This window comes from Theropithecus gelada, chromosome 3 (genome assembly GCF_003255815.1).
Source record: "Theropithecus gelada isolate Dixy chromosome 3, Tgel_1.0, whole genome shotgun sequence".
Lineage (NCBI taxonomy): Eukaryota > Metazoa > Chordata > Mammalia > Primates > Cercopithecidae > Theropithecus > Theropithecus gelada.
Window position 1 is genome coordinate 123,318,405 of NC_037670.1, and position 27,300 is coordinate 123,345,704.

General features: G+C 35.0%; 1 protein-coding gene across 3 annotated transcripts in view; it reads left to right on the forward strand.

The window, feature by feature from the left end:
• The window catches only part of SEMA3C (semaphorin 3C), a 182,050-nt gene that overhangs the window by 87,084 nt on the left and 67,666 nt on the right, over positions 1-27,300 (forward strand). For all 3 annotated transcript variants that reach the window (XM_025379295.1, XM_025379296.1, XM_025379294.1), the window contains 4 exons: positions 7,789-7,949; positions 9,034-9,096; positions 18,152-18,271; positions 26,072-26,162. In XM_025379295.1, the coding sequence (XP_025235080.1) occupies positions 7,789-7,949; positions 9,034-9,096; positions 18,152-18,271; positions 26,072-26,162 (435 nt within the window). The remainder of the gene's footprint in view (positions 1-7,788; positions 7,950-9,033; positions 9,097-18,151; positions 18,272-26,071; positions 26,163-27,300) is intronic.

Genomic DNA, 27,300 nt, shown 5'->3' on the forward strand with positions numbered 1-27,300 from the left:
ATTGATTTGATTAATCCGACGTTTGCAAAATAGATGATTCTGAAGATTCAGATGATTCTGATGTTAGTTCTGTTTAGAAATAACTACAAGAACAGTTTTATATTTTATTTCACAGCAAAAATCAGTCAGATTTGCTTCAGCCTCAAACAGCATGTTTATGTAAAATTAAATGAGCACTGACAGCATGCTCCACTTTCTGTTCTAAATGGGAAAGGGTTAAAATTTTGAAATTTTTACTAAAACTAATAGAAAACCATTCAAGGTAATTAAGAGGTTGCTTAGAAGTAGAGCGGCCATACAATTTAACATCCAAAACATGAGTTTTTTGAGAATGAAAGAGGGCACTAGTGATAATGATGCTGGGGAAATGGGCACAAGCTGGGGCTGTTTGGGGCAAACCAGGGCGAGAGTCGTTGTTTCTGAGCACCTGTGTGTTTGCTAATCTTCCCTCTGATGCAGTGCCTGGGAGAGACATTCTGTGTTCACTGCTGTCTGTCATTTTTTTTTTTTTTTTTTTTTCTGAGACAGTCTCCCTCTGTTGCTCAGGTTGGAGTGCAGTGGCATGATCTCGGCTCACTGCAAGCTCTGCCTCCGGGGTTCACGCCATTCTCCTGCCTCAACCTCCTAAGTAGCTGGGACTACAGGCACCCGCCACCACGCCTGGCTGATTTTTTGTATTTTTAGTAGAGACGGAGTTCCACTGTGTTAGCCAGGATGGTCTCGATCTCCTGACCTCGTGATCCACCCACCTTGGCCTCCCAAAGTGCTGGGATTACAGGCGTGAGCCACCGTGCCCGACCAGGGCTATTATTTTTGAGCAAATATGGTTTTAACAACATGCCCTCTGGTCTCTGTTGTCTTTGTTCACATTAGGAATTAGTAGCTGTAGTTTCAGTCTGCTGAAGTTTCACTGCTTGTCTTTATTATTATTATTTTTTTATAAACAGACAGGTGAAGTTCACTTTCTAACCCAGTTTCAAAACAATAAGCCTCGGAGAGAGGATGGGTCACTTGAGCCCACTCTACTTGAAATTCTTCTGAGATAAGACATTCAAAAGAGGCAATTATCCTGTCAGTAGCAATATCTCTGAAGTAAAAGATATCCTAAGGATTTACTTTGAAATCTGTAGATGTACATTCTGCCTGAGGCAGATCTGAGGTTTATGATGGGAAGAATGTTTTGATGGACTAGCCAAACAGAATAACAGAATGTTAGGTAAGCAATGAAATAGTCATTAGGACATGGTATCTTCATTATTTCTGTCCTCTTATTTCAGCAAAATGTCTAGCCTGCTGGGATAAGGACTCAATAAATATATATTGAATAAATTAATAACATCATAAATTTTAAATTAATGAGTAATTACTGCATATGTCTCGAATCCAGGAACTCCTGGGAATTGATTTTCAATCAAGTAATCTTTTACCTATTTTTGAATTTTATAAAAGGCTGAAGACAATGTAGTATTCTGATTGAATGAGTTACCCTACTGTGTAGTTTGACAGGTATACAACTGGCAGTCTGAATTGTAGGTTTCACATCCGTGGTTTCAGCCAACCACTGATCAGAAATATTCAGAAAAAAATAAAAAATAACAATACTACAATAAAAATAACACACATTTTAAAAGCAATACAGTATAACAACTATTTACATAGTATTAACGTTGCATTGGGTATTTTAAGTAATCTAGAGATGATTGAAAGTATAGAGAGGATGTGGGTAGGTTATATACAAGTACTCTGCCCTTTTGAAGCAGAGATTTGAGCATCCTGGATTTTGCTATCTGTAGGGTATCCCGGAACCAATCTTCCGCAGATGGCCAAGGGACAACTATAAAAAATATTTATAAAATAAAACCCTAAACTTTCTACCTTCCTTTATCAAGATCACATTTTTGAGTGCATGAATGAGATTCTTCGTGACTTAGTTAATTCAAAAATATTAAGATCACTGACTGGCTTAACAGAGAACAAAGGTTTGTTCTTTCATGAATAGTAATAGAGTGTTATTGACAGACATAATATATTACTGTATTTCGAATTATGCCATAATTGCTGTAACAATATATTGACTATACTCAGGTAGCTCTGGAAGCTTCTGTTGCCAGGGCTTAGATTTTGGGGAAACCTATTGTTCTTCCACCTTTGGTTAAATTCTCAAGCTTCACAGTGGTTTCTATTACAAAGAAAAGTTCATGTAGATACATGAATTTTAGGTAAGCATATTATGCGGCAAATTTTACCCCAGGGAACATTGGTGTAGAAGACATTACAGTAATTTTCCATCATGGAGCTGTACAATAATGTGGATTATGGGAAACAAACATGCAGAAATTTTTTTTTTTAATGCTGTTTCCTGGGAGATTTTCGCAGGGTCCAGGAGACCTATGCTGCTCTTTGTGAAGCCACTGCATTTTCTAATACTACATACTCTCAGCCAGAGTCCCTTATTCATTAACTGAGCATGTCCTGAGAAATAACACAAATAGCTGTAGCTCATATGCTTCAAAAAGGATGACAGCATTATGAGGTTAAAGGAATGACAATGCCATTCTTTGCCTTGTTTAGATGATGGACTAGTCATTGTAATGTTTTTCTCTCACTGTAGCCAAATCATTACATCAGTCACTTTCTATAACCGTGGCCAAATCACTGGATCATTCATTTACTTAAATTGGATCTATGTGAAACGAAATGATAGATTCTTGGGTCATTGTTTTTATAAATAAAATTCTCATTGCTTTGAGGTCATCTCTGTGTTCTAACAAAAAGTTGTTTCTCTCCCCAAGTCATATGGTTCAATTATGACTACTAACAGCAATTTAAATAGCATTTTAACAAAATAGCCTAGGCTTTTATTACAACAAGGGCACTTCTGAAGTAAATCTCCCTGATTAACAGCTGTCAACTATCAGTGAGCTATAGGTAATTAAATTTGAAGATGCTTTATGGCTTGGAAAACTAGATAAAAGTCCCTGGACCAGAAAGGTCTTAAGTTGATGTAGCTATTGCTCCCTGCGGTATTTGAATTAATGAGATAGATTGACGATTTTCTGTTCTTTCTTTTTTTTTTGAGATGGAGTTTCACTCTGTCACCCCAGGCTGGAGTGCAGTGGTGCAATCTTGGCTCGCTGTAACCTCCGCCTCCCAGGTTCAAGCGATTCTCCTGCTTCAGAAGGAGAATTGAGGCTGTCCTGCCTCAGCCTCCTGAGTAGCTGGGATTACAGGCGCCTGCCACCACACCCAGCTAATTTTTGTATTTTCAATAGAGACGGAGTTTCACCATATTGGTCAGGCTGATCTCGATCTCCTGACCTCGTGATCGGCCCTCCTCTGCCTCCCAAAGTGCTGGGATTACAGGCGTGAGCCACCATGCCTGGCCTGGATTGCCGATTTTCTAATGAAACAGGTAAAGAGAAGAACTGCAATTGTTTGCTTGTTACTTGCAAATAAAATTTAGTTGAGCCTATTTTTCCAGCTGAGATCATACTCTTGGTTTTATTTCAGTACAGATTAGAAAAAGAAGGGAAAAAGAAAAAATAATGTGTTGGAAAACACCTCAAAACTAAACTTTCCTCATGAGAGAAAGTGTGAGAAAGTGGTAGTAGGCATTGTGGACCCTCAAAAGATATATCAGTTAGTATTTATCTCTACAACAGAAAAAGAAAACTTCAATTCAAGGTGCCTAAAAACTGCAAGGATTTATTTTTATTTCATATAACAGAATATTCCATTAATAATGGAATTCCTGTTAATTCAGTGACTCAATAATTTCTTAAAAGATCCAGATTTTTTTTTCTACATTTCTGCTTGCCATTCTCAGCAAGCAACTTTCTTGGTAGATGCAATTGCTGCAAGCATCATATACTCACATACCAATGTCCAGAGGCAGAAAAAGAAATCACCTCTTCTTTTTTGTGTGCCAGTTTTTAAGACTCAATGAGCCTTTTTTCAGTAGCCACGCAGAAGCCCTCCCTCCAGAGTTCATTGGCTAAAGTTGTTCACATGGCTGTATTTAAAACACTCGCTGGCTAGAAGAATGGGGCCAGTATGGTTGTCATTGAACAGCCCTGTCAAGGTGGGAGAAAAGAATAGTATCTATTAGATAGATAATCAACAGTGTCTCTTGATGAAAGGAGCATGTATTGATCCTCTACTATGGGCTGGTGGAACATACTTTGAACTTGGTGTTATTATTGCCAATGTATCGATGAGAAAATTAAAACAGAAATGAGCTAGTTTTCCCAAAATAATAGACTTAGTGAGTGATGAAACTGAAATTCAACTCAGAAATGTGACACCAATTGAGTACTCTCTTCCCAATGTCAAACTGATTCCTGTACATCATGAATCACCTTCCAGCTCCGTTTTTGTATCTAACAACCAACTCATCTCTATGCTTTGGTTTGCTTTTTAGATACACTGTTTCCCAGAGAGTGTATCTACTCTCAGAATTCCATATAATCATCCATGAAAATAAGTGAACATCTCTACCTGAAGATTTGCTCTTTGGAATGGCAAAATTAAATTCCTTATCTAATTCTACATTCTTGTGGAAAATTTCTGCTTTGATTTGAATGTAATTTAACCTATCCATACCTAAGTACTTTCTCTATCAAATATATCTCCTTTTCAGATCTCCCAAAAGTTGTAAGGGCATATTCATTTCTCCTATACTTAGCTTTCAATGTTAAGGGGAACTTACCCCAATCTTCCCTCTACCCCTAGCCAAAACCTATATAAAATCATTCCAAGTTCTTTGTTTTAGGTGTTTCTCACATCAGTTTTTCTTTTCCATTTTAGCATATCAGGTGTTCATCAATATAATATCTCAACTACTAGAACCGTGTCTTTTAGTCTTTTCAGCTTATATACTTAAAAAATTACCCTGCATACTCAAATTATTTTCCTTAAAAAATGCCTTATTTTATTATTGTGTTCTCCTGATTAATTTGAGTAGATTTTACTTGTAAAAAAATAAATATTGAATATATTAATATTAACTCTAAAGCAGGCATTCTAGTCATTTTTTCTTCCCTGCATAAGAAATTGCTCTGACTTTGCTTGCTGAAGATTGATGTCTTGCCCCAAATTATAATAATAGGTAACCCATGTAACCAGCATCACTATAGCTCAGGGACTCTTTTTAAAACTTTATGTATATTAAACTTGACAACAGTTTAAACTTCGCAACAACCCCATAATGTAGATAATATTATCATCCTGATTTTACAGATGAGGACACTGGAGTTCAGAGAGATAAAGGCACTTGCCAAGTACATCTAGAAATGAAATGGTAGAGCCAGAATCCAGACTCCAGTGGTTGAGCCCCAGAGGCCATGAACTCAGTTATATTTTACTATGTTAGTCTGTGTATGTCACTCCACAATTATTTATTAAGAGCTACTTGTTGAATGTGTATTCCAGCAGCCAAGCAATATCTTACCCCTGGTGTTTTACAGAAGACTTACACAACTATGAATCATAGCCCTGAGATGAAAGCAAGCTTTACAAAACACCTGGATTTTAGACAGAATCAAGGCAGTCTGTGTCCTCTCCAACCTTAGAGTGATACTTGCTTTGATTGTGTAGTCTCTCCCATGTTCTCAGCTCGTGGATTTTTTTCTATTAGCCCTAACCTCTAGTCTGGTATGGGCTGATTTTTTCCTGAAGGATTTCCCTCTCGCCTTACCTGCTCTCCACAAGAAGGAAGCTGTTTCAGTTTCTGGGCTGTGGCACCACCTGCCAACCATGTCACCTCTCTGTCCGTGATTCCTAGGGAGGCTCAGTAACTGGAAAGTCAGCAGGCTACACCATGCTCAGCACCCAAGCCCCCTGTTTCCACAGATCTTTCATCCAGGCCCTTGTTGTTAATGACCTGCCTTTTGTCCTTGTATACTGTCATGAGCTTACATTTTAAGATTCTTCTCAAATATTTTTCTAACCTCTTGATTGTTTTTTCCAATATAAAAAAATCCTCTATTTTACTATTGTTGTATGAACAGTAAATTTGAGGCTATAAGATTATGTCTTAATAATTTTACGGCTTTAGCTCCCAAAATTTTAAAAAAGTAGGAAAACATATTTTATCTAAATTCATATTTTTCTTAAAAATCATGATCCAAACTTAATAACAATAATGATAATTTATTGAATACTATCTCTTGTCACTCATTTCACATATTTATATGTGTCAATTAAATTGATTTCCATGGAAACTCTTGGCAGAAGGTACTATGATTGCTTTTATAAATGAGGAAATTAAAGCACAGAGAGGTTAAGTAACTTGTTCAGTATCACAGGAAGTTTGGCAACAGAACCTGGTTTCATTATCACTCTTATTCTTCCAGGAATTTTCAGATTATTGGCTAAAACTACTTGCAGGATATTATGGCAGACATTCTGAACAAATGTGCCCAGAAAATAGGTTAAATTTGTGACTTCTGTATCTTCTCATATGGGCTATGGCCCAAGTACTCATGGAATATAGTCCATGACTTTCTATAAGAATGTGTGTCATTTTAATTTCGGTTTAAGTCAAACTGCAGCTCTATCAAAATTTTTAGAAATGTGTTTGTAATTCAACGCCTAAAAATCTAGAAACAGTTCATCATGGAAGCAGTAGTCTCAAAAAGCAGTCTCTTTCTTAGAGTTTGTCATTCTTCAGATTATAATCAAAAGAACAAAGAAATCCTGAACCATTTGAATAGAAAGGTCTAAAGTTCCACTCCTTCAGAGGAGCATTTTGACTGAAGAATGTATCATGAATGTCACGATACATTCATTACCTTCAAAGGCACTTAGGCAATGTGAAAGAAGCTAAATGAGTGAGTGAGTCACTAACCATTGAGGATACTGAAAATATGAACATTTAGATACCTGAAAATTCATATATTTTCGTTAGATATATGCATAGTTATTCTGCTAAAAATAACATTGCCTCTTGAAAGTACATCTACTTTCAAGTAATTTATAGAAAAGAAAAGTTGGACTAATTAGAATTATGTTGGGATGTAAGGCAAATATTTGTAGTAGGAAATAGCAATCCTAAAATGATGAATAAATAGAGTCCAAGAATAAAACATTAATAGAGCATAAGAAGACAATCACACTGCTATTGGTTTTGTTTTCTGTTCAATCTGCTCGCTGTATTTTTTTTTTTTTTGGTTGTTTAACTTAACTTGTTTTAAGTTGATGATGTCCAGTAATAAAACAGAGTTGAGATTATTGCAAACATGACTGATTTTGTAATCACATATTATTACCATAAACTTTAACATTGCACTTACCGATTTATGTTTTACTTCAGCATAAATATAATGAATTAAAATGTCCATTAGCATAACTTTTTTTTGGGAGGGGGGCAGGGTCTCTCGCTCTCTTGCCAGAGCTGATCTGCAGCAGCACGATCATAGCTCAATGCAACCTCGAATTCCTGCGCTCAAGAGATCCTCCCACCTCAGTCTCCAAAGTATCTGGGACTACAGGCACACACCACCATGCCCAGTTAATTTTTCAAAAAAAATTTTGTAGAAACAAGGTCTCACTATGTTGCTTAGGCTGGCCTTGAACCCCTGGCTTCAGGTGACCATTGTACCTTTGCCTCCCAAAGTGCTGAGATTACAGGAAACTAGCCCGTAACTCTATTTTAAAATTAATTTCTTACTGTAGAAGGAAATGTACCTTGACTTTTTCTGGTAAATATTTGCATAATGGTTTTTATTAAAATAATAGAATTATAGAACCAGGATGCTCCATCTATACTTGTGCTGTTCACTCTTTCAGAACTTCGAGAAACCAAGACCTCTGAATACTTCAGCCTTTCCCACCACCCTTTAGACTACAGGATTTTATTAATGGATGAAGATCAGGACCGGATATATGTGGGAAGCAAAGATCATATTCTTTCCCTGAATATTAACAATATAAGTCAAGAACCTTTGAGTGTAAGTTTATCCTTTTCATGAGGCCAGTGTCCACCTTTTGAGTGTCTCTTTTTTAAAAAGCATTAAGTAAAAAATAATATGCATTTTATTAGAGCAATAGAAAATACTGGTCCCATGTTACTATGAGAGTTAGTATTTTTTCATGGACTGAAAAGATACTAAGTTCAGTTCTCCTCGTCTAGTTCCATAGTTTTTAACAATTCAAAACCCGGAGCTAACTGAGAAAATACCACCTGTGTGTAAATATATAAAGAAAGAAAAAAGGGAGTGTAGAGTAGTGCATGAAAGAAATGGTCAGAGAAAAGGAAGATCCACTTTGTCATCTCCATGTAACCCATGAAGGGCCTGAAAGGAAAACAGCTATTAAATACGCTGTTACTTGATCCAGTGTGGCCTATATTTATCATTCTATTTCACAAGGAAATAAAATTGAGCTTCACTGGAGTAAAGAAATACAAGTAGATTAATTATAAATTTATTACAACAAGGAGACTTCCACATTTGCGGAAGTGTTAACATAGGCAATGGACTGACAACTAAATTAATGATTATTGCCAGACTGGACCCAAGGCTGCAACTACTTAGAATACTAGCACAGTATTTCAGAGAGAGAGAGAGAATCTCTTGGATTTCATCCAAGTTATTTTAGCTATTGAAGTACCTAGGGGCCCATCTTATGTAAATCTAGCCTGGCTGTGTGATTTACCAAAAATAATATTAACTGAGAAAGAGATGTAAATGTAAATTTACTGTCATATAAGCAGTTAGGAACAGTGTAGTACGTCAGAAGGAGTGAAAAATTGTATCGTTCACATTTATGTTAATAATTGTTTTAATATACAATCAGTAAATGAACATACGTTATTGAAAAGCATTTGTGAAAGGAAACACTGATGGAAGAAATAAAAAGTAATTGTAATTGTTAAACTAATAGAATATTAATGGAATTCATAAAAAGAGAGAATTTTAAAGTTTTAGTATAGGATCACCTTAAATAAATCTGTTAACAAAAAGTAAATGAAGAGTACTGGGCTGTCATACGTCCAAGTGAGATTATGCAACCTTTATTTTTCTTTCTGAGCAGGTTTTCTGGCCAGCATCTACAATCAAAGTTGAAGAATGCAAAATGGCTGGCAAAGATCCCACAGTAAGTGTTTAAAAAAAAAAAAAAACCACTAACTTAAATATTTGGTTTTCAAATCCATGTACTTTGAGGGAAGCCAAAACTGAGACAAAGGATGGTGGTGTTTTAAATTTTTGGCTGGACACAGGCTAAACACCTAAACATTGAGGAGACTGGAACTCTCGGGCTCTCTGTCACTTCAGAATTCCTAACTGGGCAAAAATTGCTTGCCTTTCTGTCATTATTTCATTCAGATACATTTCATGATGGATTTCAGTAATAACCTCTGTTCCTAGTGGATCCAACCTGCAGAATTCTCAGCAGGCTCCTGAAACGATGATAATGCAAGTGTCTGGAGCAGCTCCCAGATACCCTGTGGGCTTTTCCAAACAAAGATTCTCGGCAGAAGGGCAGTGGTTAGCCAGCAAATTCCATAAATATAAATCACCGGTGATAAATGGTACCTCTGTTAATTAAAAATAGCCACAGAAACAGCAATAGAGACAGATATAAGTATCAATAAATATTCAGTATGCAACGCTTGTGCAAATTGTATTCCTCTAGGTGAGATTCAAAATAAAGAATCAAGGAAGAAATCTATATTAATTTCTACAAATGACTACTGAAAGTAGTACATTGTTATTCTGGAATATTCTAAAACAATACGTGGAGCAGATCTTTAATGTGTACACGTCATTTAATGTTTATAAGGGAGCGTATATGTCATCTCACCATTTTGCCTCAAATAATGAAAATGCAATAGAACCAAGCATCAAAATCACCCTCTCTTTCAAAAATAGTTTGGTCAAGAGATTTCTTTCTTCATTCATTCCTTCCATTATTTGCTCAATAAATACTGATTCAGCACCTGTTATATATCTAGCACGGAGCTAGTTGCTAAAGACATAGTTGGTGCAAAGACAGAAATAGTTCTAACTCCAGTCAACTTTATTATCTTGTTAGAAAAGTCAGCCATAATCAAATGAGCATGGAAATACAAACTAATTTAGAAATAAGCTAGAAATATGGTAATCGGGTGGACAGACTAGTCAGTATATACACATACATTCAGGTCTCAGGTCATAACAAGTAATAGACCACCTTAGGGTTAAAAAAATGTTGACTAATCATTTATTTTGTGGTAGGGTCAAGAGACACTGATTTCAGGAGTGAAGACTGTGCTCTGAGTCTTGGAAGTAGAGATGGATCAGACAAGACCAAACATGGGAAAAATACTAATCCTGTGGAAAGTGGAAATATGGGATTGAGGAAATTAAACGTTTATTTTCATTGACTCCTAACAGCCCCAGGTGTAAAGTTGCAAAAATCTTTGGCTGAAGGCAGGGCCATGGAAGACTCTGGAGGGTAGGATATCTGGCCTTAACTAAAGGGTTCTTGGAGTGATTTATCCAATAAGAAAAATTTTAAAGTGAGCAGGAGAAATTTGCAGGGGCATATCTGCTATCCAAGGGACCTGTTAGACCACAATCTTGGGGGGAAAATCCAGAAAAATGTAGAAAAAACACTTACATACATTACAACGATGTTCCAGGAAACCAATGGTAGAATGAAGCATACTGTTGCAGAGAATGATGTTTTGTCCCCTGAGGCTATTATTTTAATAATTGTGAATAAATTAAACTGTTTTCTTTTCTCTCTAATGGGATTTTTTCCCATTGATGTGTGTCTGATCATGCCTTGCCTTTTGCCACAATAATATCCCGTGGCTATAGTTCCTGAATTTCATTGTCCTTTGTTCAAAATGATTTGCAATTCCCATTCATAAGAACTACCACAGGCAGAATGTGCAGAATCTAGGTACCTTTGTACCTTCTATTTCCAAAAATTGCTGTTGAGTTTCTGAAGATTCTTAGACAAGTCATTTGGTTTCTGCTTCCTTTGTCAAAATAGAAACCCTGAGGTTTTTGTTTTGCTTTTTGACAATTAAAAGTTATTAGATAAAAATCTTCAATACATGCTGACATTTTCCCATAGTTTTGTCATGCTGTAATTTGTTGATATTTTTAATTTCTACTATAAGGCCAGTTGTTTTACACAAGGGAAATATCTAATGGAGTGCTCTTTCCTAGGTATTTTTAGGGCTCGGCCGGACAGGTTTTGTTTGTCCATACAACATTGTTGAGTCCTGGGAAACACTAATCAAAAAAATATATGGTTGGTCTATGCAAGAAAATAATGTCTGACAAATCCATCTCATTTCATACATGTGAAGTACTTACAGAAGTGTCCTTTACTTAGACTCTGGGGAAAAAAAGGCCTGTGGTAGAAAAATAATGTGAAATAGATCTTTGGGAGTTCTGTAGAACAGCCTATCCTCCTTTCATTTCTCAATGAAACCACATACTTAAGAACTTTTTAAAACTTGGAATAAATATTATCTAATAACCTAATACTTTTAAAACACAGGCATCGATTATTTTAATTTGCACAAATTATTTAGTTGTTGTGAAGAAGCTGGAGGTGAGTTAGATGGAGTCCTTACATTTAAGTCTTCATAATGTACTGGAGATGATGAGATGTATATACAATAATATTCAGAAAAAATACCCAACATTTAATGGAACAGGCCAGGTCCTATTGTAAGTGCTTTATTTTAATCCTCATAACAATGCTGCAAGGTGGGCATTATTGTCACCACCTGTATTTTTAAGATAAAATACCTGCATTACCAAGAAAGCGAGACACTTAAGCTGTGCTGCTGTGAAGTGGGACGGTCTTTGTCTAAGTCACACGCAACTCTGGATTCTGTACTCTTAGCCACTAATACATGCTACCCTACCGGAGAGAAAATGATAAATGCTAAGGAATACACACAAAGCACATCTGGGATATTTAGGAAAGGTTTGATAGATTTTGTGGTAATCATACTAGAACTTGTTAACCTTTTATTTCAATGGTATTGAAATTCGAACAAGTTGTACCCTCTCTCTCTTCCAGTGTTTGGTATGTGCTACATGCTGTTGATTCTCTTGTCCTTCAATAATCTTCCCGTGTTTTCAGCCTGGGAAACATCTACTCACCCCTTCAGGTCACAGTGCATACAAGCATGGGAAATCGTTGCAACTGATTGTCAGGGCTTGAGGGTAGGACACAGTAGATGCTGAGTTTATTAATGCTTTTAGATTAATTATGTTTGTAGCACATTTATTATGCATATATTTTAGAGGTATATTTTCATTAAGCTAAAACTTTCTGCTTTTAGCTCTGTTAATCATCTAAGCAGAACATAAAGTGGTAGCAATTAATATCCATACTGCTATAACAACTGAAAGCAAAAATAAAACAAGAGTTAAGCATCCCTTAATCCTTCAGATTTTTTGGTTGTATCAAATTTTAATTGACATTATAACAAGATAACAATTATAAGAAGAAAATATAATGTGATTTAACATTTGATCTTAGGTAATAATATAGCATAATTCTGTAATAAACTAACGTTTTTAAAGAAAATAAATTTTCATGGTGGGAATATAGCTAATTTTCTGCCTCAGCTAAAAAGAATATAACCTACTTCCCATTTCTCTTCCTGCCACTACATACTCACATTCCTACATGCTCCATTTATTTCTAAATGCTAATATTTTATTCATACTCTAAATAAATTGAGGTTAAACAATAGCACATGCTGTCAAACATATCCATGAGATAGGGCTTAATGAATGTACTATGTAAATACTATAGGAGACAGTTGAAAAATTAAGTAGGATTATATATATTTAGATATATATACATTACATGCACATGGTGTCAAACTTGATTTATTAGTTGTAGAATATCAGTTTCCCTATTTCTGTGACCATACAATCCTAAGCTCCTAAAAAATACATTTTCTTTATCAAAATACCTTGATTAATTTCCCTAGACCAAGAAGGTACAGACCAAGAAGAAGAAAGTATGAAGTATATTTATGTCATTGCAGATTATAGGCCATGATGAGTCAATATTTTTAAAGGCCTGTTCACGTGTGCTCCGGGATATATTTTTAAAACATATATTTTTATATTATAAAGGTAATATATTTTCAATATAACAATCTTTGAAGACCTAGAGAAGTACATAGAAAGCAACAGAAAATAAACCATCTCTTATTAGCTCTTCAACCTTGGAGACTTAAACTTTCTGTGCATCTTGGTTTTCTTATCTGTGAAATGTGCTAATCTGTAGCACTTAACCTTATTGGGTTGTTAAGAGGATTGATGAATTAATATTTGCAGAGAGCTTAGAGCAGTGCATAGTACGTAGTTAATGCTGTATCACTGTTAAAGAAAGTAAATTGCACTACTGAAACATAATCACTCTTAGCAATTCAGGGTATATTCTTCCAGGATTTTGTTATATAGACATAAATGTTTATAAAAAATAGAATTTTATTATATGCTGTATAATGTTAGCAGCCTTATATTTCATTAACATTGTGCCAGGAAATCATTTCAAAAGAGAATTAAACAACGAAAAGAGAGCATCCATGGTATTTATTTCCACTGAAGTCTCTAAGGCTTCTTTCATACTCTAAACTTTTTGTGGATTTTTACTGTGGTCAGGACCTGCACTAAGCTTTATGCAGGACAGATGCCCTGACCATTTCACCGGGTTTATAGACAATATCAATTTTAAAATGCAAATAAAACAAATCTAATATTGGACAGTTGGATGTGTTTATTATGTTCCAGATACTATTTCTACTGCTTTATTAATATATTGTCCACAACAAGTATTACCATTGCCATTTTAGAAATGCAAAGATTGAAGCATCCAGAGGCCAAGTAACTGTCTTCAGTTCTGAAAGCTAGTAAAAGATGAAGCCAAAGTTTAAACCGAGGTCATCTGGCTCTGAGACCTGCATACTTAAATCTACTCGGTCTTCTCTGCAATACTCTCTGTTGCCTATCTGAAGACTATGGCAGGATGGCAGACCAACTGTAATTATACCTCTCTTGATTTCATCACACAGTTATCCTGTAACCCTTCTAGGCACTAGTCTGCAAGTAAATCTTGCACTCTCATGTCTCTGTTTTCTGTTCATGCTATTTTTTTGTTGAAATGTTCTTTCCTTATTATGCTTTTGCCTGTGAAAATCTCTAAATTATTCTGCAAGACTCAGCTCAAATGTCACCTCTACTCAAATCTTTACCCCAGATCAGCATTATTTAATGTCTTTCTTTCCTTCTACAATACATTTTTAAAAATACAGTCCTATTGCAGTATCTACCACAGTCTGATATATTATGCTCTCCTTTCTCTAAAAGCATGTGTTGGTTGAGTCTATTCATTCCAGTGTTGCTAGTACCATATACAGTGCCTTGCATAGAATGACTTCAGCACATATTTGCAGGATGGAATTGACACTATTGCAGCAGTCTAGGTCAGAAACGAAGGCAGCACAATGGAAATGGAAAGGACCGAGATAATCATTTTCAATAATTAACTCATCTGAATTGTTTTTCCTTTTGTAGTCTTGTGTGTGGGGAGGGGTAGGGAGCACACTGAGCAACAGATAGTGTGGGAATCTGTTCATTGCTAATCAGATTCCTATAGAAAAGCTGCACAGTGGAGAGTGGCTGTGGTTCAAGTCCCAGTTTAGTTACTTATTAAAACTAGAACTCTTTATTTAACCTCTCTGGGACTCAATTTCCTCATCACTAAAATGGAGTATTAATAAATTGGTGCATTGTTATGAGAATTAAACAATCTACACGAAAGGATTAAGAGCTCTGTGAATATTAATAAATGTTATAAAAACTAAAAAGTTATATCAGTATTAACTTATAAAAACAACTGTGCATCCTGGCTAATGTGATGAAACCCCGTCTCTACTAAAAACACAAAAAATTAGCCGGGTGTGGTGGCACATGCCTGTAGTCCCAGCTCCTCAGGATGTACAGGAGAATCGCTTGAACTCAGGAAGCGGAGGTTGCAGTGAGCCGAGATTGTGCCACTGCACTCCAGCCTGGGCGGCAGAGACATTCAGTCCCCCACCCCCACCCCCGCAGGAAACAACTGTGGACTTCTCATCCAATGACAAATTATAAAGCAGCTAAAAATACAGGATTCAGTGTTAGAGATGTATGTGTTTGTAAATCTGCTTTAGTTACTACCTATATGATCTCAGACAGGTTATTTTTTAAAAAAGCTCTACAGTTTATTTTTCCAAAAGGAACTGAGTTACGGTAAAAACCTGAATGAATATGGTAAAACCTTACAGTGCCTAAGTAGCATACAGTAAGTTTTAAATAAATGTCTGCTCTAAAGGTAAAAATCAAACTTTCTGAAGGTAAAAATAAAAGGTAAAACATACAATATGATTATTTCATAGTCTAGGATATAATAAACTCTAAATAAATATTAGTCATAATAAGCAGATAGATACATGAAATGAGTATAGTGCATCTGAAATATAAAAGAGATGTTATTGACTTCTTTCATTTTACCAATACCAGTAATTCGTGAAAGTACATTGACATCCATAAGACCCAAGATGAGAGAGACATAACCTGTTATTAAAGGAATTGGATTGAATTATTTATATCTTATGGGGAAATATTGAAATATTGTATACAGAATCCCAGAATGACTAAACTTGAATGTGAAAAAATATGCATGTGTCTCATTCCTCATAGATTCCCTTTACATAGACACATTATAAACACACCATATTTCATCTGTGCTTTTTCTTTGGAAATATGTTATCTGTAGTTACGTAATCAATTTCCAGATACCTCTATAAACAGGTGTCAAGAAATGACACTGTGTATTTAACAAAAGTCCTTAATGACTTAAAAATAAAGTATATGGTCCAGTCTGTAAGGATTAATTTCTTTGACTACAGAATTAATGATTGATTATTTAATAATAAAAATGTATCGTAGAAACACCTGTATAAAATTACTGCATAAGAAAAGAAGTATATATTTGCTGGCAAGTAATAATGAACATAAAAGGAAAAACGATGGAAAATGTAAAATAATATTGATTTTAATTTTAACTTCTATTTTAGCAATGTTTATTTTGTTTTAGTTTTTCAATAATTTAAATAATAGATATGCTTTATTAAAAAATAGGAGAGGCTGGGCGTGGTGGCTCACACCTGTAATCCCAGCACTTTGGGAGGCAAGGCAAGTGGATCATGAGGTCAGGAGATCAAGACCATCCTGGCTAACATGGTGAAACCCCATCATTACTAAAAACACACACACACAAAAATTAGCCGGATATGGTGGCACATGCCCGTAATCCTAGCTACTCAGGAGGCTGAGGCAGGAGAATCACTTGAACCCGGGAGGCGGAGGTTGCAGTGAGCTGAGATCGCGCCACTGCCCTCCAGCCTGAGCAACAGAACAAGACTCTGTCTCAAAAAAAAAAAAGAAGAAAAAAAAAAAAAAAAAAGGAGCATACATGGTACCTAGCAGGGGGAAAAGCGAAATATATTTTCTGACCACCCAGGCCACCCAGGGAAAAGTTACTGTTAACTTTTGATACGTTTCTTTATAGTTTTTAATAAAAATACTGTCTCTAATATGCAATCATTTTATTATGTTCTTTGAGAGAAAAATGACTTCGTGAAGTCATTCAGTCTCAGGCTTGATTGAATTATAGTCAGCAAAGGATAGTGAAGCTAGTAACTGGAACATTCAGTGGTTAATTTAGTCACAGAGATGTGTATCTAGTGCTGACTATGTTTCTGTGCTCCTGCAAGGTCACAGTCAATTGAGAATTGCAATAATTATTTTATTTCATTGGGTGAATAAATGACAGCCTTGCTTTTACTTGAACTGGGAGCAAGTAAGAAAGGAGTTTCTATGAGAGAAGAAGGGAATATTTTAGGGGATCCAGGGCAAAGAGAATGATTATGTCATTCCTCATAGAAGGCAGTCATTATGCTGGCATTTTGTTGGAGATTAGTTTTATTTAGTTTTATTTGCCAGTTCTTAAGGTGAATAGTGTTTGCCATTGTGTACTAATGGTAATATGGAACTTGTATAGGCACAGGTGCATTCAGAACACGTTTATATAATGTGTGTGTGTTTAATGTTTTAAGGAAAACTTGAGAAAAAATAACTTCTATGTGTTAATTTATAAACTTTCTCAGGTAAATAATATGTTTATAAAGTTTCAGGACGTAAAAATTTAGAGTGTTGTAATATGAGAATAATGAAATAGAGCATTTTACTTACTATCTGCCATGCACTATATTTCTCTTGAAATAAATCAGTGGGATAAACCATGTTGTTATTTTAATATTTCTGGAAATACATCTTTTAACAATAAAAAAATGGAGCAGAAAGGAAAATGTATAGCAAACTATTGCCAAACAGTATTTGCATTGACATGTATAAATTTGAGAGCATTTTCAAATGAAGTATTAGAATTAGTCCAGATTAAAACAGAAATAGAAAAAGCAGAGCACGCATGACAACTTTGTTCAGTTGCATTCTACAAGCGTAGAGATTTTTGTGTTTTTCTCAGTAAGGATGCCCAGAGAATTTGACTATACCCTGTCAAATAGTAGGTAATCAGTACATATTTGTTGAGTGACTGTTCCTGTAATAATGTTTTCACTATTCCTGAACCACTGTTTTCCTTCAGTTGCACCAAATCTTAGTATTTGATTTGGTACTTCTACAAGTTGGATAAGTATTCTCAAATTACCTTGAAGAGGTGCAAATGTATTAATAGTTCCCCAAAGATACGGCCTAATACAAACTTGTCCAACCTGTGACCTACGGGCCTCATGTAACCCAGGACAGCTTTGAATGTGGCCCAACACAAATTCGTAAACTTTCTTAAAACATGAGTTTTTTTTTTTGGCGATTTTTTTTTTTTTTTTTTTTTAGCTCGTCAGCTATTGCTAGGGTTAGTGTATTTTATGCGTGGCCCAAGACAATTCTTCTTCCAGTGTGGCCTAGGGAAGCCAAAAGATTGGACACCCCTGGACTAATAACATCAAAAGTTTATGTCATCTTATTGTTACCTATCATACACGATCTCAGGTTAACATAGCTAACTGAAATAACAGTGAAAGTCATTGAATTACTAACTGCTTATTTACTGATTCTTTTAGCACGGCTGTGGGAACTTTGTCCGTGTAATTCAGACTTTCAATCGTACACATTTATATGTCTGTGGGAGTGGTGCTTTCAGTCCCGTCTGTACTTACTTGAACAGAGGGAGGAGATCAGAGGTAAGCGTAACTATTTAACATTCTTAGTTTTGATAATAGTGTCAAGGATTTTTGAAACTGTGTTTTAGAGTAAAGACTTGGAAATATCAATATTCGTAAAATATTTTCATGTCCTTTAAACATAAGGTATATTACATATTTTCCTGTCTGCCAAGTTACTTGAAGTATGACCTTTTGCCTTCAGCTAAAAATGTGTATATATTTTTGTGTGTATTATAAATATGTAAATATATATATATACTTTTAGTTGGACACAACTATATATATAGTTTTAGTGTATATGTATATATTTTTAGTATATCTATATTTGTAAAACTGTAAAAGATAAAAGAAAAATGTTACAGTTTCAAGATAACTTGAATGTAATACAGTGATAATATTTGCTCCAAATTATAGAAATATTGTAGCATAAACTTAACCTTCTCAAATCTAGTATAATTTCTTGTCTTTCAAATTCAATAAAACTTTATAAATGTATATCTGTAAAAGATGTATAAAGCAGGATGCCAAGTATCTGCTGAAAAGAACTTGATGTAATTAACAAATCATACTTTTGTCTTAGACCAACATCATCCTACATTAGGCTATTCCAGCCTTATTCTTACATTACTTAGAGTGATATGGGGTATTATGATATGATGTTTGCTGAACACTAGTCAAATATATACCTAATGTATAGTCGAATATGAGGCTGGTTAAACTTCACCTGTGCTACTTAAGCCTTTGTTATCCCAGTCCACAGCTGTTGACTAAGGAAAGTACATTACACCGAGAGAGTCTCTACTCATTCTTTTAGTCAAACATCTTGTTTTACTTAATATAATTATTTTAAAAACTGAATTTTTTTTTTTTTTTTTTTTTTTTGAAATGGAGTCTTGCTCTGTCACCCAGGCTGGAGTGCAATGGCGCGATCTCGGCTCACTGCAAGCTCCGCCTCCTGGGTTCACGCCATTCTCCTGCCTCAGCCTCCCAAGTAGCTGGGACTATAGGCATCTGCCACCACGCCCAGCTAATTTTTTGTATTTTTAGTAGAGACGGGGTTTCACTGGGTTAACCAGGATGGTCTTGATCTCCTGACCTTATGATCCACCCGCCTTGGCTTCCCAAAGTGCTGGGATTACAGGCATGAGCCACCACGCCTGGCCAAAAACTGAATTTTCAAACTTGGTTTGGCTTTATTATGCAACTTAAATATAGAAAGTCCAGTTTTTAAATAATATTTTAATTTGATTTTTTAGATTAGAATTTTGCAAAAAATAAATATGGCTACTGATCTAAAGCTTATTTTCCTTTAACAACAGTTAATCTATTTTAGTACTAATGACTGAACAATGATGCTTTTTTAAGTTGTTTTTCAGACATGTAATTCATATATAAGTATGTTTTAATGAATAAGAAGTCACTTAAAAATAATTATAATGACCCCAAAATGAGACATTTTTAATGTGGTTCAAGATGTTATGAAATATTAAAATTCTTACAAGGAAAGTAAAGTTATGCTTTTTGGAAGAATACAGTTGGCTGCATTGAACTTGTCATTAAAACCACATGCCTGTGATCAATTGATTAAATAAACTACTGCCTCAGACGTCTGCAATCTGTCAGACACTTCCCTGAAGTCTGTGCAGTCACTGTACAGGCCAACAATAGCATAGCCATTTTCAGAGCACACATTTCAAATAAAATTATTTTCCCATGTACGAATTGCCCACTATGCACTTCAAGGCGTAATTGGAAATTCTGTCCAAAAAAATAATCTCCTTTGGAAAACCAGCATGGAATAAATTTTAATCACTTTGCTAAATATGAACTACTTTAGTCTCACTTCAAAAGATATGTTTCAAAAGAGAAGCAGTTTCATTAATGAATCTCTGAAATAATATGTGAACATCTTAAGAGCCAATTTAGGTATGAACAGGGTTATGATTTTTAAGCTTTATAAAATGTAGTCCTTGATAGTTCACTCTAGTCGGAGAATCTCACCATAACATCACTTTTGTATATTTGTAGTATGAAAACCATAGTGTAAATATAGAACTACACAGTTTAATCAAACAGATAATGGATTTGCTTTCTTTTAGTTTAGGATAAAAGATCTCCTAGCATAAAATGACCATGATGCAGAAAGTTTTATTTTGAGACAATTCTTCTCTATCACTAACATTGTATTTTGTAATCACCAAGGGTAATAGTTACTGCTGATACTCTTTTATTATTATTGAGAGATGACATTTTTCATCTATTCAACCATAATTTGAAGGTGAACCAAGTTAGGTTGGCAGAGTTATTTTAATTATTCAATTTTATATCTGGGACATTACCTGCCATCTTTCATTGGAGTGTCTTCATAGATATTCATTGGTGTTAGGGGGATATTTGATGAGCCTACTTCGTGTTTGGCACATCACATGCTTTTGTTATATCCCATTTCTCTTCTATTATTTGCAAGACTGATTCAGAGCTTTCTGAGATTTCAGCAGTACCCACCTAAAGAGCCTAGAATCCTTGCTACATGAAGACCTAACCACAGTTCTTCTCTTGTGTCTACTGTCTTTACTTCTTGTCTTCTGTTCCTGGAAAAAGATAAAGCAATACAAGTGAATTATGACTTTAAATGAATGAATAAAACATCAAGCAAAAATGGTGATTGGTTAATTTTGCAGCAAATTCTTGGAATATTACCACATCTTATCCTTGATTTCATCAGATGTTTTCATAACATCTGTTTCAACAACTGAATACCAATTAAGCTCCCTCTAAGCTCCCCTGACCCTGACCCTCATCAGGCAGGTAACTTTACCTGACCAAGAATATCACGGGTGACCAAGAATGTCATAGGTATGCAAATTATCTTCTATGCTTTTTGAATGAAATTTGCCACCAATCTAGTCTGTTTCAGTATTTTTTCCTAGTATGTTTTCTGTTTTAGAAGAAAAATTATACATTTTCTGTATTAAATTCTTTGATAAATAACCTTCATATTTTACTTTTTTTTTTTTTTTTTTGCCCATTTAAAGATAGGATTGGGTTTCTTTCCCTTAAAATCCTTTTTTTGGTTCTGTGACTTCTTTTTTCTAATTTTCTCCTTTCTCTTTTACTTCATTACTAAGCTTCTCAGAGTAGGAGGCTGAATTTCTAGGTTTTATGCTCCAGTTCTGTATATCTTTATTCATCCTTTCTAATATTTCACTCCTACACATTAACTAAAACTGTTTGATTAATGGCAGATTCCTCAGTGACCAAGTTGACTCCCTCAATCTGTATCCCCTCTCCTAGAACAATCTATGACATTAAATTCTGCCATTCATGGTCTGTATTTTTCATTGCTTTTATTGATGTCTGTGACCATAGGACACTTTGCTATGCCTACTTCTTAATTTTTCACCACCTACTCCCTGTTATTTTCTCTTATTGTTCAATCCAGAAATATTCATTTAATGAGAATAAAAGCAGAATCAAAATCATGTTGAAGCTTAGGCTACTTTAAAGATCATGGTCTTTCTTATATCTCAACAGAGAAGTAAATTGGAACAATCTTTAGCAGAAAATGGCATGAACAGAATTGTGTTGTCACTCATGTGTTAGGTAACAGATGATTTGTGGCATGGGGAGAAGGGGAGTGGAAAAGTTGTAGGAGATTAGTTTGAGAGTTGACGTAGAAGACCACAAAAGAGATTGTTTTACTCGGGTGATAGCAATGGTGACAGAGAGTATAAAATGGTATAAAGTGTAAAATAGTAGAGATGATGTTGATGGATTTGGATATAGAAAAGAAATAATATAAATGTTGACACTTTCCTTGTTCGTTTGTTATTTTCAGCCTCTTTAATTGTATAGTTGCTATGAACTGAGATGAGAATGAAGAGACCATGTATAGGGTAAAGATTATAAGCCTGAGTTTGGTCTGTTGAATGAGAGATGCCATGGAAAGGTCTAACTAGTGATATCAAGTAGGTGGTTAAATATAAGGCTGAGTATATACATGTGTGAGTCATTGTTTATAAGAGTAACTGGAGCCCAAGAAAAGTATGGATTTAATTACGCAGAGAGGGAGATAAAGTATAGAGTGAAAGAAAAGAATGACTATGATTGAGACTTGAGGGTCTCCTAATTAATGGCCAATTGGAGGAAAATCACCTTACAAACAAGCCTTAAAAGGAGCAGACAGGGCGGAGCGGGGTGGCTCATGTCTGTAATCCCAGCGCTTTAGGAGGCCAAGGCGGGTGGATCACGGGTCAGGAGATCAAGACCATCGCGGCTAACATGGTGAAACCCTGTCTCTACTAAAAATACAAAAAATTAGCCGGGCGTGGTGGTGGGTGCCTGTAGTCACAGCTACTTGGGAGGCTGAGGCAGGAGAATGGGATGAACCCGGGAGGCGGAGCTTTCAGTGAGCCAAGATCACAGCCATTGCACTCCAGCCTGGGTGACAGAGCAAGACTCCATCTTAAAAAAATAAAGAGAAACAGACAGAGAAAGGGGGGTAGGGAAAAAAAGACTGTTGGTTCTGGGAAATAAAAATAAGTCATTGTAAAAACAGAAGTTTTCAACAATTCCAAGTGCCATTGAGAATTCAAGTAAGATGAAGTCTAAAAAATAAGCACTGAGTTGTGTATCATGATTGTCATTAAAGATCTTATCAATAAGTGTTTCAATGCAAAATTGACATTAGATGCTGAATTAAAGTGGATTGAAAATAAAATGGCAGGTCAGAAAATGGTTATGAGGATGTATGTAATTCCCTGAGAAGTGTGGTTTATAAGGAGAGTAGTATATGGGAGGTGAATGAGTTGTTTAAATAATGGCATAAAGGCTCCAATTAATAAGATGAAAGTATGTATCAAATAAACGCAAGGAATAATGGAAATCTAAGGTGCCCAAAAAGACAAGACAAGATGAAATCCAAAGCAATGAAATCCGAAGTACTGGCCTCAAAGTAAGAGAACTAGTCTCATGTATTAGTGAATATATTAATATAATACTACGTTACTAAATATAATATGGTATTTGTGTGTTTAGTAGTGAGGAATTGAAGATATGCCATTTAAGGGCTTTGCTTTCTCTGCACAGTAGCAATGATATGAGTTGAGAATAAGTTAGGGGGTCAGAAAAATCAGGATTTGACTGTAGTGGCAAAGGCTTGAAATTTTTGATGACAGAACCAGTTGTGATAAGAGAATCTTTGAAAGGCCACTGTACATTGTACGGGATCCACTTGTGGTTGGTGATCACAAATCTGCAGTATATTAAATTTACTTTTTTAGGTTACCTTTTACAAAATCTTTAGTAGTTTGGAGGCAAGTATGGAGAATGTAGATAGATGTATTCCTTTGGGGTGTGGATGCAATGAAAAAAGTCATACATTCAAGGAATCGAATGTTGTGTCAAAATTTATTGAAATTAAAAATGGAATCTGGCCAGACACAGTGGCTCATGTCTGTAATCCTAGCACTTTGGGAGGCCAAGGTGGGCAGATCACTTGAGCCCAAGAGTTTTAGACCAGCCCGGGGAACATGGTGAAAGCCCCGTCTCTATAAAAAAAAAAAAAAAAATACAAAAAAATAACCAGGCATGGTTGTGCATCCCTGTAGTCCTAGCTACTCCAGAGGCTGAGGCATGAGAATCGCTTGAACCTGGGATGTGGAGGTTGCCGTAAGCCGAGATTGCACCACTGCACTCCAGCCCAGGAGATAGAGCTAGACCCTGTCTTTAAAAAACAAACAAACAAACAAACAAAAAACATGGAATCTAACCTGTTAACAAAGTCAAAAAGAGAAAAGCCTAATGAACTGGGGAGAAGTAGAGAAGAGTTCTTAGGAGACAAGTCTGAAGAATTATTTCAGGGTACTTGAGATAGTTATTATTAGGATAGACCATGTCTGCTCCTGGTGGTGACAAGATCTACATCTAGAGTGCTGTGTGATGTAGGAGTAGGTCAGTTGAGAGCAAATGGTATCTAAACAACCTCATCAATTCCTGCAAGACGAACTCTCACTTATTTGGTCAAATCGGTCTCCAGCTCTAGAATCACAATAAGGCTTTTTTGTTTGTTTTTCTTCTGGCTTATGATTTTTTTTTAGTTTAGTCGTTAACATGAACGAAGACCTTTTGGAAATCTGATTCACTAGGAGTCAGGAGACTGAATTCAAATTGTGCTATTATCACCCTTTAGCTACATCGTCTTCTGGACAAGTCATATTTTTTCATCACCTGTAGAGTGACTTCATTGATGAAGATCTTAGGATACTCAGAAAGAACCTTTTTAGGCTAGAGGTCTGTGATTCTTTTTAAGCTCTATTATTCTCTGTTATGTTCAGAGAGGTCCTGCAGTAGTATAGACACTTAGTATAACAACTGTGTACTAGCTTTATTTTTTCAAGGAGTCACAACTTTAGAATCATCTTTGTTTTCCTGAATATGATCAATTAGAAATTGATTGTGATTGATGATCACATATCTATAGTTGTTTGGATTTACCTTTTTAGGTTCCTTTTACAAAAGTAGTTTGGAGGCACGTATAGAGAATGTAATAAATGTATCCTTTCAGGTGTGGAGGCAATGTGAAAAGGACAACAAGTACAATGAAATTAGAAACACCAAATTATAACTGATTGCCAAGCTCTGTTGATTGCCACTATATAAATTTTCTTACATCTCTGCTGCTCTTACCTTGACCACAGAAAACATGCCATGTCAGATTATTACCTTCTAATTCCTGGACTCTTGTAATAGGAAACTAACCAGTTTTCCTGAATGCAGTGTCTGTTTTTATACATTTCATTCCCAGTCTTCCTAGATAAAGGCCAACTTTCTAGAGCAAGGTTTTGATCTTTCCATTTCCACACTCAAAAATATTACTGAGTTCACATTTCTTTCAGGATAACTTTCAAAAGCCTTAGCTTGATAATTAAGATTCCTTATCATCTTATTTGACCTATTAAAATGGTCATTTGTTTTTACTTTGAATATTAGTAGGGGGCTTGTACTAACTTTATATAAAGAAAAAGGTACATATTTATACTGACAAGATATTTGTTCTTGCTGAGGCTAAAACCATTGAATTTATTGCCCCCAATCTATAGTCTTCTCTCTTCCCTTTTCCTGCTTAACTTTCCTTCTCAGTAGCAAGCACTATCTAACATATTCCATAGTTTAATTATTTATTAGGTTTCTCACTAGGTTATAAATTACTTGAGGACAAAAATTTTGGTGTATTTTATTTACAATATCCCCAGTGTTTAGTCAGTTTCTGGTACATGGCAGATGCTCAGTAAATTTTTGTTAAATAAATTCATGAGTAAATGGCACATTTTAAATCTGAATTATGAATTGTTTTGTTGAATCTTGTACAATGCTTTATATGATAACATTAAACAGTAAGATAAAATTCTATGTTTTAAAAATCTTAATTATTTTGAAAATATTATAGTCCTTACATAGATTGTTCCTCTGTGGACAATTGTCTTCTTTCGGCTGATGTTCAACGCATCTAGTTGAGATTTATAATAATACTTGGTTTTCAAGTGATTTTTGCTAATGTCGATTTGCGGAAAACGACTTCTTGGATTAGCCCTCTGGGGAGTGTAATAGAATGAGAGCTAGCCCTTCTGTGGTTAGCTTGTAATTACAGATCAATTCTCCTCATAGTTTTAGCAAATCTTAATATAGTAAATTGGAAGGCATAATAAGCAACCAACTAGAAAGCATATTAATTTTAACGATGCTTTGTTTTACTGATGAACAATTGTCTTCACTAAATAAGTTATTGTTGCCACATTTTAAATTTTATCTACAATAAAGGACCAAGTTTTCATGATTGACTCCAAGTGTGAATCTGGAAAAGGACGCTGCTCTTTCAACCCCAACGTGAACACGGTGTCTGTTATGATCAGTAAGTAGACAATGAAAGAGGGAGGATTAAACATAAAATAACATGGAAAATTAGCTTGACATGGTAGGCCTGTTCTTGATGGTTGTATGGATGATAGTATATGAGTAAAATAATACGAAGAAAGTTGTGAGCTGAGAAATAGAGAGTTCAGTTTCTTATTTGTAAGAATAAGATTAATTAATAAGCATGTAACTTTTCATCTATAAATGACAGTTTTGTCATTCCTAGAGCAAGCCAAGCATTTTTAAAAGTGTGTATATGTATACTTATATGTTATCATATGTATACTTATATGTATACTTATATATTATCATAAAGTAGTTTTCAGTGTTTTCTGTAATTGTGTTTGTAGTATTAAGTACACCCACTTTTCCTCATGTTTTAGTATTTTTTCTTTACCTTTCATTATTTTTTATTTGTTTTTAGTTGACAAATAATTGTGTATATTTATAGAATACAATGTGGTGTTTTGATCTATGTATACATAAAGGAAAAATTCATTCAAGCCAATTGACATATCCATTACTTCACCAACTTATTTTTTTGTGGTGAGAATGTTAAAAATCTATTTTTAAGCAATTTGGAAATATACAATAAATTTTATTTATTGTCACCATGGTCACTGTGCAGTATAGTAGATCACTAAAATCACATAAAATTTATTCCTTGGATAAACATCTTTTTTTTTTTTTGCCCCTCCCTCTATCCTCCACCCCCTAATAATTACCATTCTACCTCTGTTTCTATGAGATCAACTTTTGTAGATTCTACATATAAGTGAGATCATATGTTATTTGTCTTTCTGTGCCTGCCTTATTTCACTTAGTGTAATGTCCTCCAGTTCCATCCATGTTGTTATAAATGACAACATTTCATTCTTTTTTAAGGCTGTATAGTATTCCATTGTGTATATATGTACCACATTTTAAAAAATCCATTCATATGTTGATGAACACTTAGGTTGCTTCCATGTCTTAGCTTTTGTGAATAATGCTGAAATTAACATGGAAGTATAGACAATGAAATATCACCTCACACCCGTTTGAATGGCTGTTATCAAAAAAGACAAATAACAAGTGTTGGGAAGTATATGGAGAAGAAGAAATTGTGTAAATTGTTGGTGGGATTGTAAATTAGT